A 16,311-nucleotide genomic window follows, 5' to 3' on the forward strand; every position below is an offset into this window, starting at 1 on the left:
GAGCCTCCAGAGCAAGTCGGACAAAATGAATAACCATCATGCAACGCACTAGCAAGACGTTGATCGCAACTACGCAGGTCTCGCTTGTCTCAAACAAGCCTAATATCTACATATAAAGACGGAGAAAGTAAACAATAACGTTTATGGTTAAGTGTTAGCACCCCCCGAAGAGGCACAAGCTCTTACGTTGATATTGGAGATTTCAATATATTCAATTTGAAAAAAAAAACGGGGAAAACACAAACAAAACGAATATCCGAATAACGAAATTGAAACCCGAATAGTACTCCAACGAACGAATATTCGGATATTCGGGTACAGCCCGTGGTCATTAGGGGCAGGTGGCATGCACGGGTCTGATTTTCAAGACCCGCACCCGCGATGTGCAATACCGCACCCGCCCCGCTACCCGCACATATTGCCAATTAGTTCCGCAACCCGACCCGACGGCACAAGATCCGCAACCCGACCCAAACCCGCATATATATGAGCGGTGAACACGTGCAATTATTAACACACGCAGTTGCATATTTGTCTCAAAAAGCGTGGGATGTGTTAACTGTGATGGTTATTCTCGCGTCCAGGAAAGAGAAGCTTAAAAAGGAGACTAAATGGAGTCTCTGAGATGTTTTCAAATTGGCACTTTAATAAAAAAGGCGCGGTAAAGTCACAAACAGGATATTTTCTGACAGAAAAGCAGCTGCCTCTGGCTCCCCGCTAGCAGAGAAAAGAGGCCGAACCGCTCAGGTGCTGCTGTTATATAGCTTCTGCAGGCTCCTCCCTGCGGGCCGGCCCTCCACATCTTAATGTCCGTCGTTACGTTTAAACAGAGGATTCAGGCATTGTACATTCAATATATACTTAAACACGCCTCTTCTCCTCATATTGTCTTTCATCACTTTTCCTTTAACACATTCTAAACGTTGTAGTTAATATTCTAAAAAATACAGAAAATACTTCACGGCTGGTTTGGTTTCTGGTCATTCCGGATGTTGTCACATCTTACCCACGTCTGTAAACAATAACTTTATTCAAATAAACTATACCTTCATTTAATATTCAGCAATAATAATACGTCTATAGTTGCAGTGTTAAAATCAGTAGGTTTCGGTGTGCATCACTCCATGTCATTTCGCTACTAAATTAACCTCTATAAGAAATGGTAAACTAGCCACATGCTAACCGGAGATGAAGGATTTTCAGAATAAAAGCTTAACTGGTTGTGCACAATAATTTTCTGGTTTTTCAGTATAAAACAGCATTTAAACTGAAGGTACATTTAAGGTACATTATGCCATCAAAACATTGATTTTAATTTCTAACAGATGTTGGTTATTTTCTCCATCTAGGATGACACCAAAAGCCTCCCAGACGTTGGATTTCACTCTTGAGGAAGTGTTATTGAAAATGCAGTATTCTCCGCTGGAGAGCTTCACCGCAGCCATTTCGATGTGGCACGCTCAGCAGCAGATTGATGCGCTGCGGAGGCAACCCGGTATCACGGCAAGACGTGAACATGTGACGATTTACCATGCTGGGAGACGTGAAGATGTCACGATTTCGTCCCTTCAAACGTGACAGTTACACGGTATTGTTAACATGGCCCAACCAGTGGAGATATACCCGGAAATGCCAAGCAAATGCTACCCCGACGGTCGGTTGTTATTGTCAATATTAATATAATAATGATTTATTTTTAATAGTCACACTCGATTTCGCCGATGTTCTTGTTGCCCCAGCTGGTTGACTCCTCGTTTAGCAGAAACAAAGGCTACATTAATGTATTAAATTGATGTTAATCCATGTGTGTGGATTTGGAATTAACGGACGTGACGTTGTGCGATTGCGTTGCCAGGCAAGAGCTTCGGGTCATGTTAATTTACAAACTCTTCAACTAGAACCGTAGTCATATTTAAAAACATTTTAGAAGGCCTCACGAAATACTTTAATGTAAATTCAAATTTAAATGTGAAGGAATGTGTGTATAACAAAATGCATCCGTCATTAACAATACCGGAAACAGATAGGCAAGATCCTCAGCTCGGTGATTCGATGGTTTAGCCGCAATGCACGTTGGGAAATGGTGTTTATGCGATGTGAAATCCGATTTTTTTTTTACAAATAAAATAATACTTCCGAGTGTGCTTGCTTTTCTCTTTGAAAGTCATCACATAACGGCATTGTAATACACGGTTCGGCTGCATTAAATATTACATATCTGCCGTAGTTCTCTATTTATAGAGCCCTGATGAGAAGACTTCTAGACAAAGAGGAAGAACTGCCGCCAAAACTGAAAACGTGACGTGGATCATAAATATATCAGCAATTAAACAACATCTTACATTTCTTTTCACACAATACGTCTCCTTGCAGTATCAACACTAATTCGGCTGACTTTTATTTGATCCAATTGGTAGATAGGCTGTATTTACACCATAATGGTGCACAGCTGATAGAAAGGGACACCTAGTGGTTAAAGCACGTTATTGCATTTTATTATTTTATTATTTTTCACAAAAATGAAACCATCAATAGCAAAAACAGAATTAACTGTCATTAGTAAACCACTCAAATAAAAAGATCATAAGTGGTTTTGTTTTACATATATTTTAAGGATAATAATAGCAATGTAACACTGTCTATGACACTTGACACCCTGATTTGAAAAACATACAGAACAAATTAATTCACTGCCCTTAATAAAGTATTTAAATATACATTTCAGGTGTGCTGTTTTGTTTAGATAATTAACATCTGGAGCTCTTTTAATGTCCTTTTTGATTATTGTTACACCAGGTCTTGTCAAAACCTTTATTCCATATTCAATATCCATTACTAAACAAAACAGCAATTCTACTCCACTACAATTTAGAGGTTAACCTGGTATTTTTACTCCACTACATTTATTTTAGTTACTTTGCAGATTCTGATTAATGATGTGAAATATAAACAACCCTTAAATCAGGCTTTAGTTACACCTGAGTAAAATTCAGGGAAGGTAATTGTCAAATGCCAACAATCAGATATATCTGATATCAGGCGAGATATTTGATAGTTGGTGCTTGAGAAGACTAAACATTTATCTGCAGATCCCTATAAAGTATATTCATTACTCGTTATTCTCTACTAATAGATTTCAAGATGTTCTAAGGTTTATTGACATATCATATACACAACTAATTCAATAACGTGCTTTAACCACTAGGCGGTGCACACAAGGTACACACAGCCATAATAACTTTGTATTATTAGTGTAGGACACTTGTGTATGTATAACATCTGAAGATGTGTTTTATTCATGTTTTCACATAATTGTACAGGATATTGCTACATGTTTTACTTCTAATATCTGATTTGTAAAACATCACAGACAGAAAGGTATATCCGTCATTTAACAGTAAGCTATTGAAATTCTGAATCCATAGATGTGTCTCCCATCACCCAAAACCCCTGACTATTCTCTCAACTCAGTATTTACATTCTTATATTCAAAGAAAATCAGTAATATCTTTAAAAACTACACGTCCTTTTATTTCAGCTGTGAACCGATATTTCAAAGACAAAAGCAAGCACACTCGGAATAAAGTATTATTTATTTTTAAATGTTTTCGGATTTCACATCGCATAAACACCATTTCCCAACATGCATTGCGGCTAAACCATCGAATCACCGAGCTGAGGATCTTGCCTACGTCTGTTTCCGGTATTGTTAATGACGGATGTATTTTGTTATACACACATTCCTTCACATTTAAATTTAAATGTACATTAAAGTATTTCGTGAGGCCTTCTAACATGTTTTTAAATATAACTACGGTTCTAGTTGAAGAGTTTGTAAATTAACATAAACCGAAGCTGTTGCCTGGCAACGCAATCGCACAACGTCACGTCCGTTAATTCCAAATCCACACACATGGATTAACATCAATTTAATACATTAATGTAGCCTTTGTTTCTGCTAAAAGAGGTGTCGACCAGCTGGGGCAACAAGAAAATCGGCGAAATCGAGTGTGACTATTAAAAATAAATCATTATTATATTAATATTGACAATAACAACCGACCGTCGGGTAGCATTTGCTTGGCATTTCCGGATATATCTCCACTGGTTGGGCCATGTTAACAATACCGTGTAACTGTCACGTTTGAAGGGACGAAATCGTGACATCTTCACGTCTCCCAGCATGGTAAATCGTCAAATATTCACGTCGTGCCGTGATACCGGGTTGGCAGAGGTTATGATTATGCGCGGTTCCACGGGGGAGAGGTCTGAGGATTTAAACATTAAACTAAATTATTATTATTTTACATATTTATTATGCAACACCCGCGACCCGACCCGCATCATCTTTGTTTTACCCAGAACCGAACCTGAAAAAAAGCGTTTGAAAAAATTCCACCCGCGAATCACTTTTTTTGTGGGTCATCCGTCCACAGCCCCACCTAGTGTCAGCAGAAAGTATTACAAATAATGATTACAAAAAAATGCAAAAAAATAAATTAAAAAATATACAAAATATATTTTAAGATCATTTTTAATCATCTGATTCGTCTGTATATTGCTGTTTTAGTCTGTGTTCTTCTAATTAGTGTCTACAGTGTGTGCCTATTGAGCCGTTTTGAGCCATGTGGGACAAAACCCGATCATACCCCTCCCTCTCACTGTCTAAGTGAATGGTGACTGTAAAAACTACACTGCGCACATACTTGCCAACCCTCCCGATTTTCGCGGGAGACTCCCGATTTCATTGCCCTCTCCCGGTTTCCTCCCGGGGTCATATTTCTCCCGCATTTCTCCCGATTTCTGACAAAATCAGATTTACAGAACAAGAATCGACAACTCGACCCTCATACCTGCCAACCCTACCGATTTGGGCGGTAGTCTACCGCTTTTGACATGTTTCTACCGCCTACCGACTTAGCTGGCTTTCCCTACCGATTTTCAATCTTCCCAAACTATAACAAATAAAATGACACTACATAGACACTGGACTCAACTTTTGGCGGACACCGTTTGCAGCGTGTCTGTGATCGCATCATACAAACAGTCCTCTGTGTTTTTGAAAGAGAAACAACGTGCAGACCGGGGGTAACGCTGCCTTTCCTCTGCACCCCCGGGGCTGATGGGTAATCACTCCCAAATGAGTTTAAGGGAACAGAGACGAGGCATTTGAGTCCTGCAGGGTTTCCCCGTTAATATCAGTGTCTCGAAAACACATGTTGGCGACTGAAAGACATCCAGTGTTTGGTCTTTTCCTGAAGCATCCTTCACCTACAGTGTCTTAACTGAAAGAGGACCACAAACACACACAAAATATAATACCATTTTGAGATTTGGGGATATTTATCTCCTATTCTTTCACTTTTTCTGACATTTTCAACACCAAACATGTCGTTAATGTCTCTGTTTAGTGAACTTCAGCAATCTGAAAGCCTGTACATTATTTATATCACACTTTATCAGTAGAAAAATGCAGGAAATGACTTTTTTAATGCAGTATTTTCTGATTTATGGCGCAACACAAAGATATTTCGCTCTGTGCAAACCTTTGACCTATGTCAACAACATGAAACAAGAATATGAACCTGGCTTTATTCAATGTTCACACAAGAGTTCTGGCTTTCCTACATCCTGACACATCCTTCATCTACACTGTCTCAACTGAAAGAGGACCAGAAACACATTAAAAATATAATAAAATGTGGAGACTTTGGGATATTTATCTCCCATTCTTTTACTTTTCTGGCATTTTACAGACCAAACATGTCGTTGTTTGAAAAAAAAGTGGTAGTACCAAACTACCACTTTTTCTGAAAAATGCATAAAATGATGCAATATATGTTAAATACATGGTTTATACATGTAATTACTGGGGTTCCATTTCTTCTGATTACCTAATTTGGGCGTGCACATTTGCCGCGCGCAAACCTACCTCTTTTGGATTTGGAAAGGTTGGCATGAATGGACCCTCTGCTCACTCCTTTCCTGTAAAATACAGGTCCAGCCCACACATATGCTCCATGGTGCTACAGGCCGCAAGGCAGTGCACATACAACTACAATAAGCATGTTAATGTTGATCTAATACAGCTCCGGCAATCCACTAGCACCCCCCCCTCCACATGTCTACCCTACTTTTATGACTTTCTAATCATAAATCTATCGATTAGATTTATGATTTGACTTTTGAAACTACAAGAAGATAAGGAGGACTTTTACAAAAAAGTAATAGAGATTTTTGTCCAGAAGGATAGGCAAATGGACTTCATCTTCAAGTCAAGGTCAGACCACCATTTTATTGAAAATGGGATCTTACTAAGAGAGAACAATTCAATATTTACATGATAAAATTACATTTTTTGGGTATCCTTCTGTTGAACTGTCTGTTTAAAATTAATCGAAGCATCAGACAAAAAAAAGCTTTTGAAAATAATATTATATTTTGATTTAGGTCAAAATATAATATTTGTAAACCTGAAGAGTCAGAGCCAGTGCCAGCCATGAACCTCACTGCACGCCACTGCAGAAGCTTATATATAGAGATCTAAGTTTTTTGTGCCCCACCACTTTTGTACATATAAAAACGCCACTGTCTATGCTACATGTGATGACAGTTATGCTCAGTAATTCTAGTCTGAGGCCCTCTGCACACGTCCTCCTACACAACTTTGAGTTGAGCATTCGCTCTGGACTTTCATCCACCTCCATCCCGTCCCCGCTCTCTCCGTCCTGCCGGGGGCCGGCCGGCTGCAGGAATGCGAGTCTGGGTCCCAACCGTCCCAAATGACTGCACACAACAAAAAGGATTTACCTCTTTGTCATGATTGTCCCCTCACACTCTGGCCGGCAAGAAAAAAACAGCACAAGACTCCCTAAACTAAAGCCCCCTCCCTCCCTGTGCCACCCTCAACCCTGACCCACCCCCTCATTGTATCCTACCCCCCTCCTCTGCTGCCCCTACCTTTCTCCTGACCCCGGCCGTGTGCATAAAAGACCCATCAGAAGTATCGCTGGCCACATTTACAAGTGAAAGAGGCCCAATAATGGAGCGGTTAGGGAGAAGAATGAGGAGACAGAGGGGCACTCACAGATGTGGAGGTGGGTGGGGAAGGGGGAGGAAGGAGCAGTGTCCCATTGTTCCACCCCCCCCCCCAACCCTGATGGAGGGGAGGGAGAAGGGGAGGGTTGGGAAGGGGTGAGGAGGTAAAGTGGGAGGTGAGAGGGGCTTTTTACACCCGATTTGTCATGACGTAGCATAGAGGGCAAAGGTAGAGAAAAGGGGAGATTAAGGAAGGGGAAAGTGGAAGTAGAAGAAGAAAGTAAAAGGATAGAAGAAAGTGGACAGAGCTGACAGCTGACCAGCTTCTCTTTCTGATATCCTCCCTCGACTGTCCCCCCTTTCTGCAACTGGAGAGGCTGGTCCGGCTGTTCTGCAGGGAGCGTGTGAAAATAGGCTCAGAGGTCAGAGAGGTGTGTATATATATGTGTGTGGTGGTCTTTTCCACATTATTATGTATGCGTGTGTGTCTCATTGTCCAGAAGGATGGAGATGGCGATACAGCAGCTGGGGTGAAGAGGCCTCTGAGCTGACCTTCGAACCCCTCCCTATTCCTCACACAGCCTGCGTGGTGGTTGGTGGGGGGTTAATGAAGTCATCACTGCAGGATCAAGGAGAGATGTGGCATATATATGAGGCCACGGGTGCTGTCGCAGGACGAGGAGATGCTTCCGAAATGTTGGCGGGACGGTCACCTCCAGCAGGTGACCAGATAACATTCAGACGTCGGAAGAGTTTACATAGAAACAAAGTCAGGGCTGTTGTGAGGTAGTAATCTAAAGAGGTGTTCAAAGTGAGAAACACCTTGTTTTTCTTTTAATCATTCAATATTTTCACACAGAAAGCGAATGGCATCACGACTGAAAACAAGTTTTTTTGTTGGTAACAGGTACATGTTTCCGAGCTTTTGCAAAACAAATAAAGTCCATAACCAATAATGTTGTGTTGTTCCTTCCCAAAGCGGTGGCTCAGTAACCAAGATGGCAAACTTTACTTTTACACCAATAAAGGCAGAGCATAACAGATCCACTCCTTCTGCTCTTTCCTTTCACAATAAAAGCCCTATAAAAGTAAAATAATCCCATTTATTTTTGTATATTCGTCTTGGATTTTAGGGAAAGACTTGAACTTAAAAGAACCAAACCAATGTGTTTTAGAGGGGAACATAAAGGTGGCAGAAAGTTTGATGACACCAATTGAGGAGGAGTGATGAGCAAAGCAGATATTACCATGATGTGGTCACCAGGTTCCCTGCATACAAGGCATCATACCATCTCGATTTCTGTAGATTATGCAGTCTTCTGGCAGTTCGTCATAAAACTTGAACAACGCGCCAAGTGTCCTTAAGTTTAAGGGGAATGCAAAAAGTATTGGTAGGAAACACAAAAGTAAAAACAAAAAAACATATAACCTTTAGAGGATTCTGTAGTTATATGAACAATTGTTCTAAACACTGTATATGGTGGCCGACAGGTGCAAACACATTACAACGGCTCAAAACAATTCCATAAACATTTTTTTTTTAATCACGTCCTCACGACAGACATCTGACTTCCTGTGTTCCTTTTCCTGCAGGATTCGACCTTAAGGATGCATTTTTAATCTTAAAAACATTTAAGTGATCATCATTTCAAGTTAATAGGAAAATATACAACACACACACACACACACACACACACACACACACACACACACACACACACACACACACACACACACACACACACACACACACACACACACACACACACACACACACACACACACACACACACACACACACACACACACACACACACACACACACACACACACACACACACACACACACACACACACACACACACACACAACTGAAAGACCTCTGACACCTGTTCATTTCCGATGGAGAACCTATTAATTTCCTGCTGAAGGAGACAGAGATCACATCTCCTCTGCTTCCTGTTCAGCTGTGACAACAGCAGCTCCACTCCTCCCCATCAGAGACAGGTGGCGAAGAGCAACATGCATCAACATACACTAATGTCCCTTTTCAATTTAACATTCGATTCCTTACACACTTCATCTATATATAATATCCTGCTTTATATTTTGTTTCTGTATATTTGTATTTCCTACTTATTTAATGCAAGTGTATTTCTATTTGAGATGTTTACTTTTTGGATTGTTTATTAGTCTTTTAATTTCTCTAATGTACAATGCCTTGTCTTTTTATGCTGCTGCAACGCAAACATTTCCCAAATTGGGATCAATGAAGTACTTCATATCTCTCTCGTCTTAAAGTTGTAACCAAATACGAAAAGTCATGCAGATGGAGAAGCTTCTGTTTTGATCTGCATGAGGTTTTTATAAAAGATGATTTGTGTATATAACCAACTTGTTGTTAAATGAAAGGCACTCTGGTGCTGTAGTACGGTGGCCGACAGGGGCAAACGGCAGTTAGTCTGATCATTTCAAGTGCTTTGTCAGTTTATTAGAAATGACTCGGCAAACTAGCTAGCTAGCTAGCTAGCTTACAACAGATCTGCAATGATAATGTCTCTATCGTGTTTTGAGCTTCTTGCAGCATTTGTATTAGCTCTTTTTTATTTGCAGCGTTTCCTTTATGCAGTGCTTTCACTGAACGCTGCGCATGTTTTTGTCAAGTTGGTGAAGATGTTTTTTCGTTTGCATGTGTTTTGGCACATTCGTGTTTTTATATTTGCATCATTTTTGAAACTGCAGCGCGTTTCTCCTGATGCAGTAGCTTTGGGCCCGTCAGCAGCCCAACTGTAGGACTACCTACAAATGACATTAGACAAACATGCAGTGTATTCAATGGAAATGTTTTTTGAATGTCAGAAAGAAAACAGAACATTGTTTTGTTGTGCGTTTGGAGATTTAATTTGTTCATTACACTATAGTACCAGTAATGTGCATTTGGCTTTAGTTACCAGCATCCAGGCACTTCAGCGGCTGAAACTGGTTACTCGGTGTTCATGTAACAACCCTGTAACAATGTCTGCTCCTCATTGTGAGACTTAAAACGAGAGAATGTCATTTATTGGCAGGGTTACAAAAAATAAAAGAAACTACATTCCACTAATAGTGTACTCTTACCGTCTGGGCTTCAGAGGCGAACACACAGAGTCAAATAGATACAAAAAACGACAGATTTGTGCATGGAGTCTGGTTAGTTTCCAGGCTCCATGTCGGATCCATTGTATCCTTCATAGAAGTAAAGTGCATTTTGAGTGTGATTAAACACACAGGCAACATCCTTACAATACATTTTACATTAATTCAACTACACATCATTTTTGTGTGAACTCTGCTTCACACTCTTGGCAAAAGGAAGTCTTTACTGCCCTCTGGTGCAGAAATGATGATCTCTAAAAACTACAACATCCACAACAACACTATATCAAGTAAAGCCCTTCTTAGGTCTTTAGATGTCTTCCTCCTTGTTGATGTCTTTAAAAATAGACATGACACTCCAAAGGAAAGGAGGAAATCCCATCTAAATGACATTTATTAAAAAGCAGCTGCTATTTCAATGATAATGGGTTCTTATTTAAGGTCACATATTGGTGGATAACCTTATAATTATTGTATATTTCTAATAACATTTATTAGATTTGGTTCAGCACCAACGATAGCTAAAACATTTTCTGCCTAAAACTCCGGTTTCGAATGTGTCTCATGGAATTGCATCCCACTACTCACATGTGTTGCAAAGTGAGTAGTAGTAATCAAAGTAGTAGAGTAGTAAATAGTAAATATATTTTCCATAACACATTAAAACATTCGGAAGTTTTTAATTTAACAACCCTTTTCTGATCCATTTTAGTAAAACTCCCAGAAGGCACTTAGCCTCCAGCTGCTGCGGGGGGATGCTGCGAGGGAAGTGGGACTGAAATGTGTGCGTCTGTGTAAAAGTGAAAGGAGGGCATTGGTCGAAGTTAAATAAATACTGAATAAATAGTCTTTAAGACATAACTGATGTTAACCCAACTGCAGCTGAAGCCTGGACCACCTTTAGAGTTCATCAATTAAAGGAATTGTGGTTGAGGTAGAGCGTGGCACAAATCCTGGTTTTGTAATGTTCAGAGTTTGACGTGTACCAACAACGCTTTCTAGGAACCTTAGCATGCTTTGAATACACGAAGCTGTGATTTAAATTCCGCTGCTCCGGAGACGCTGCTCTGACCGCCATGTGAGGGACAGACTCTGTTCCTCTTCACAGACTCACCTCAAAGCCTTTCACTCCTTAGGAATCAACAATCAGATTGCACCTTGGCTCACAGAAAGAGGTTGATTTTGGCGGGGACTGCCTTACAGCCGGTGGTGGAGAAGTACTGTCCCTGGGCGGGGGTGTAGAGCATGTCGCCCCCTACTGCCTCTACCACGTCCGTGCGGCCGCAGCTGCCCCGCTGGCAGAGCTGCGAGCGGACGCAGCGCTCCACGTGGCGTCGGCTCAGCGGCAGGAAGGGGACGAAGCGGGTGATGAGCTTCTGCTGGATCACCCTGGACTGGAAGAAGCCGCCTGGAGAGAGAAGCTCACTTTAGTTTGCTTCAACTGACAGACACCCAGCATGCTTCAGGAGAGCCCTTTTCCACTGGAATTAATTCTGTTCTAGTTCTGTGCTGGGGATAGTTTGGTCAGCAGTGTTTTCAACTTGTTATACACTGAAAGAGGCCCCCTTCCCTATGCTGTAATTTGTAGGTATTGTGTGCATGTAAATGGTCTGCAAAGGCTAAAATCCCAAAATTCTCTCTCCCCCACACTGAATATCTCTCACAATAACAAAAGTGGCAGACTACTTAGACTACAACTTAAGGTACTATTAAACTTAAGAAGGTAGATTGAATTGCAAGAAATCATTTATACTGATTTCAGAGAGACGTGGCTACAACCTCAACCCGCATATAGCTTAGCGTGTCGTCGCGCCAGCTGCCGCATGAAACTAGTCACTCACTCTGACTGGTCCACCAGTGCCTTTGTCGCTTTAATGAATATTTCTACAGTTCGGTAAAAGAGAATGAACGGGAAATGTAGCGAGAAAAGCTCAAATAAAGGATAGTGTCATGTGAAGTTTCGCTCTTCCTCCATGGATGATGTTAGCATAGCACACCCAAGCCAGTCTGACTAATCGATAGCAAGATTTAGAGGATACAAACAAAATGATTCTTGTATTATCTTTGGCGTGACGTAACAGGATATTAACCGGGAAACCTATGGAATATGAATTATTCACTATAAATTGCTTTTGTATAAGTAGGTAGTAAGGACTTGTTGCCATTACAATGCTAACAAAGGGGTTGTGACTCAAAGTATAAGAACTGCCTCTTGGAAAAAGGGTATCAGTGGTTCCAACATTGAGCTCATTATTGTGCATTCCACTGAGAAGGCTTCTTATTAGGATACACATTTACATATAGCAACTCTTCAGTCTGTATACCTCTCTGAATATTTTACAGTTATATCAAAGGACACTCACTTGTTGTGCTGTTGTAGACCGCCTGTGCGATGGCTTCCTGCAGGTGTTCCAGCTGGATGTCCTCCCTCTCCTGCCCCGCCTGCCGGTTCTCTAAAGCCACTCTGTTGATCACCTCCTCTCCGGTGGTCCTGCGGGGACCACACACAACACACCGAGTCACACCTTTTTCACGTTTTATAATTAGGGAACTATTTTCTGTTGGAAGTCATAGGACACTTTAACAGCTCGTCTCTCTCATGGAGTTCACAGTTCAGTCACTGTGAACTCTTATTTCTGTCGTCCATCATTATCAGATTTGAGCAAAATAGTATTTTTTCATTTGTATGTGTTTTGGCACATTTGTGTTTTTATATTTACATAGTTTTTTAAGTGCAGTGCATTTCTCCTAAGGAAGTGTTTTTTGGCTGTAGTAACACATGCACCTGTCGGCCGCCGTACATTTAACAGCTGTCCGTTTAAAATAAATGTATCCTCATGCATTCATTTTTCCTTCTGTAACAAACTTGCACTGAACAGTGACTTCTGTGTACTGTTACACCCATAGTGTGTGTGTGTGTGTGTGTGTGTGTGTGTGTGTGTGTGTGTGTGTGTGTGTGTGTGTGTACCCGATGAAGACGTAGATGGCCTTCCGGTAGTTCGTGCGAAACACAACGTGGGAGGGACCAAGGAAAGGCTCCAAAACATCGATGAGACCTGGAGGCATCTTCTCCATCTCGTCAAAAAAGAAGACGGAGCGAGCGCACTCCGTCAGGTTCCCCTGCACCCAACTCTTCAACTCCTCCTGCAAACAATTAATCATGATTATTCACTATTGTGATTAACGCCATTACATTCTTTTATCAATTCCCACCACTAATAAAGACACACCTAATTGTTTCTTATCTTTGATTATACTCGTGATGATGAGATAAAGATGAACACTGCCTAATGACCTCTAACCTACCCTGTATTCCTTGACTCGGTCAGGTAAGGGGAAGTGCAGCGTGGGAACAAACTGATGGACGTACGGGCTGCTCATCGCAGAGCTGTACAGATGATTTCCCAGCATGGCGCTGACCATGGTCTTCCCCGTCCCAGAGGCGCCATGGAAAGACAGCACCAGGGGCCGCTCGGGGCTTTTATTCTGAAGGAACTTCGCCACCTCTTCTGACACTATGTCCTGAGCCAGATGTTGTCCATAAACATTCTTGTAAAGGTCCCACTCCAGATCTGAAATTAAGGGAATAAAGATTTGTTTGATGTTATTGTTAAATGATTGGTTAAGTTATTCTCAACACTTATTTGTCTTTACCCGGAGCTACAAGACCTTTAAAGACAGGAAAACACTACGACATTGATTGATTGATTACGTATTGTCATACTGATATTTTGTACAAACTGTAAAGTCCACTGAGACAAATGTAACATTTGTGATATTGGGCTATATAAATAAACATTGATTGATTGATTGACTTTCTGGGGGAATTCCTTATGGCTGATGATGTTACATAAGATGACGATCCTTACGGCTTCTGTCCCATGACTTTGGTCATTTATAACCCTCTAAAAATCCAAAAAGATCATTTTCAAGCTCAGGATATCTGTTGCTTGGAATTGGACTTCGTATGTCTAGATTGCCAAATTTAATTAGATTTTCTCAACAAATACTGTTTAAGTGTCACATTTTCAACAGTATTATAACACAATTCAGCTACAGATAAGACTTAGCTACTTGCAAAACAATGATTTGTTCCAATCTATTTAAACAGTATCTGCAATGTGAGAGAACACATCCTGTGTTATGCTAGCTAGCATAACAGCTAACGTGACTACAGTATAAGGTAGCTCTTCGTGACAACCTCAGTTATTTAACAGTTTCAGTACACGAACAAAACATATAATGTATGACACAATTGGCTGAAACAACCTGCCTATAGATACTTTCCATGTTAAACTAAGCCAGCTGACTGACAGAAAGCAGCACCCATTACTTAACGTGAGCAAGCTACGACATACATATCTGGTCTTACCTCTGATATGTGGCTTAAAGTCGCACTCACAGCTTTCTGATATACTGCAGTAGACTTGCTGATACCAAACACCAACAACGGGGTTACAAATGTATAATAGCAGCACAGACAGGATGGCCAACATGTTGGCTGCCTGCTGGCAGACAGGAAACCGGAATGGCCCTTCTGCTAACGACAACCGGTTAGTTTGGTAGTTTCTTAATTTCGAGGAAGTCGTCCAGAAACACGTACCAGAAATGATAGTAACGACTTCATTTCCCAGAAAGCATCTGGAACCGGTATCGTGTGTTGGCCACGTTGGAGGATCGCAGTCACAGTCCAGAATACACAGCGGATAAACACAACATCTGGAAAAATACTCACTATACTTATCACTTTATGTGCAGTCTTTTATTACACAAGTGATATAACAAATACTATGTACGAGATGATGTTGGACATTATGGTAAAATGCAATATATTATTTAAGCAATCAATAATTAAACCAGAAAATTAGAGTTATTTTTAAAATAAACTGTAATGTTTTATAGAAATAATGCACCCTAAAAATAAAACCTTATCCAAAAAGGTAATTTATACAGTAGAGGGTGCTATTAATGTAAAAATGATCTTTTATGGAGCCATATTGGTGTTTAAAGGTCCCATGAGCTTTTCCGGTTATTACCCGTCCCCTTGTGTGTTCGCTTTTTATGCATGTAAACGGTCTGCAAAGTCACAAACCCTCAAAGTACACCCTGTAGCGAGTACAACTCTAACACAGAAAATACCTGTCTGTGCTGCCCCAAAACGCCTCGTTGGAGATTTCTCTTTTTACATTTTTTTCTTCGTGGCCATAGTGACGTAACACCGACCAAATGGACCAATCCGCGGAGCTCTGCACACACACGCACACGCACGCACGCGCGCGCGCGCACACACACACACACACACACACACACACACACACACACACACACACACACTCAGCCTTATATTTTCTCAGCCGCGGCTCCGCAGATCTCCGCACACACTAGGCTGCGTTCCAGGCCCGGTTCTACGTGGGTGCATAAGGGTGTTTATCTCAGTTGAGTCATTATGCACCCTCAAAAAAAAAGTGAAAGATATTACATATATAATAACAATAATAATAATAGTAATAAGAATAATAAGAATAAGAATATAGTTGAAATAAAATAAATTGTAATTGTGGTTAAATAACATTGTCTGCTGCATTTATTTGGTCAATTTAAACGGTAAGTAATGTTATTATGTCAGGTCCGCGTGACCTGTGCCGCTGCGCGTTCGTCATCTGCAAGGTGCTTACACAGCAGTCAATGATGATGTCGTGGACAGTGGACACTAACGTCCTCCCGCCCGACTCGCCGGCTTTGCCCGCCTCGCCCACGGAGGCGGAGCAGCCGCAGCCGTCTTCGTTGCCCCAAACACCGCCACCCCTGGGCGGTCCGCAAGTGCCAGAGGACCTCGGCAAAACAGAGCCTGCCCAGGTATATTTAAACAAGTACCCAACTCGCCTGTACAGTGGGGTAAGGCGCTCATTTTGCAGCTCATGGTTTCAAAACAGAGATTGGCTGGAATATTCCTGTAAAAAAGATGCCATCTTCTGCTATGCATGTAGACATTTCGGTCTTAAAAGGGGAGTGATTTGTAAAATATCCATAAAGAAAAAAAAAATCTGTTTACAGTTCTGTTTCATATGGGTGTTGACATGTATCCATAGATCTCTTCATTTTGCTCTCAAAGTGCACCAGATTGATTGATGAACTTCA

At 41.1% G+C, this 16,311-nt stretch overlaps 1 protein-coding gene across 1 annotated transcript; it reads right to left on the reverse strand.

Annotated features, from left to right (window-relative positions):
• Nucleotides 1–9,900: 9,900 nt before the first annotated feature.
• Nucleotides 9,901–14,787, reverse strand: tor2a (torsin family 2, member A). Its single transcript, XM_034230250.1, has 5 exons — nucleotides 14,546–14,787; nucleotides 13,480–13,745; nucleotides 13,142–13,317; nucleotides 12,537–12,664; nucleotides 9,901–11,581 (listed from the first exon to the last, which is right to left on the reverse strand). Exons 1-5 carry the CDS (start codon nucleotides 14,667–14,669, stop codon nucleotides 11,337–11,339), a joined length of 939 nt encoding a protein of 312 aa, XP_034086141.1. The 5' UTR covers nucleotides 14,670–14,787; the 3' UTR covers nucleotides 9,901–11,336.
• Nucleotides 14,788–16,311: the final 1,524 nt, after the last annotated feature.

Source organism: Gymnodraco acuticeps, unplaced genomic scaffold (genome assembly GCF_902827175.1).
Source record: "Gymnodraco acuticeps unplaced genomic scaffold, fGymAcu1.1, whole genome shotgun sequence".
Lineage (NCBI taxonomy): Eukaryota > Metazoa > Chordata > Actinopteri > Perciformes > Bathydraconidae > Gymnodraco > Gymnodraco acuticeps.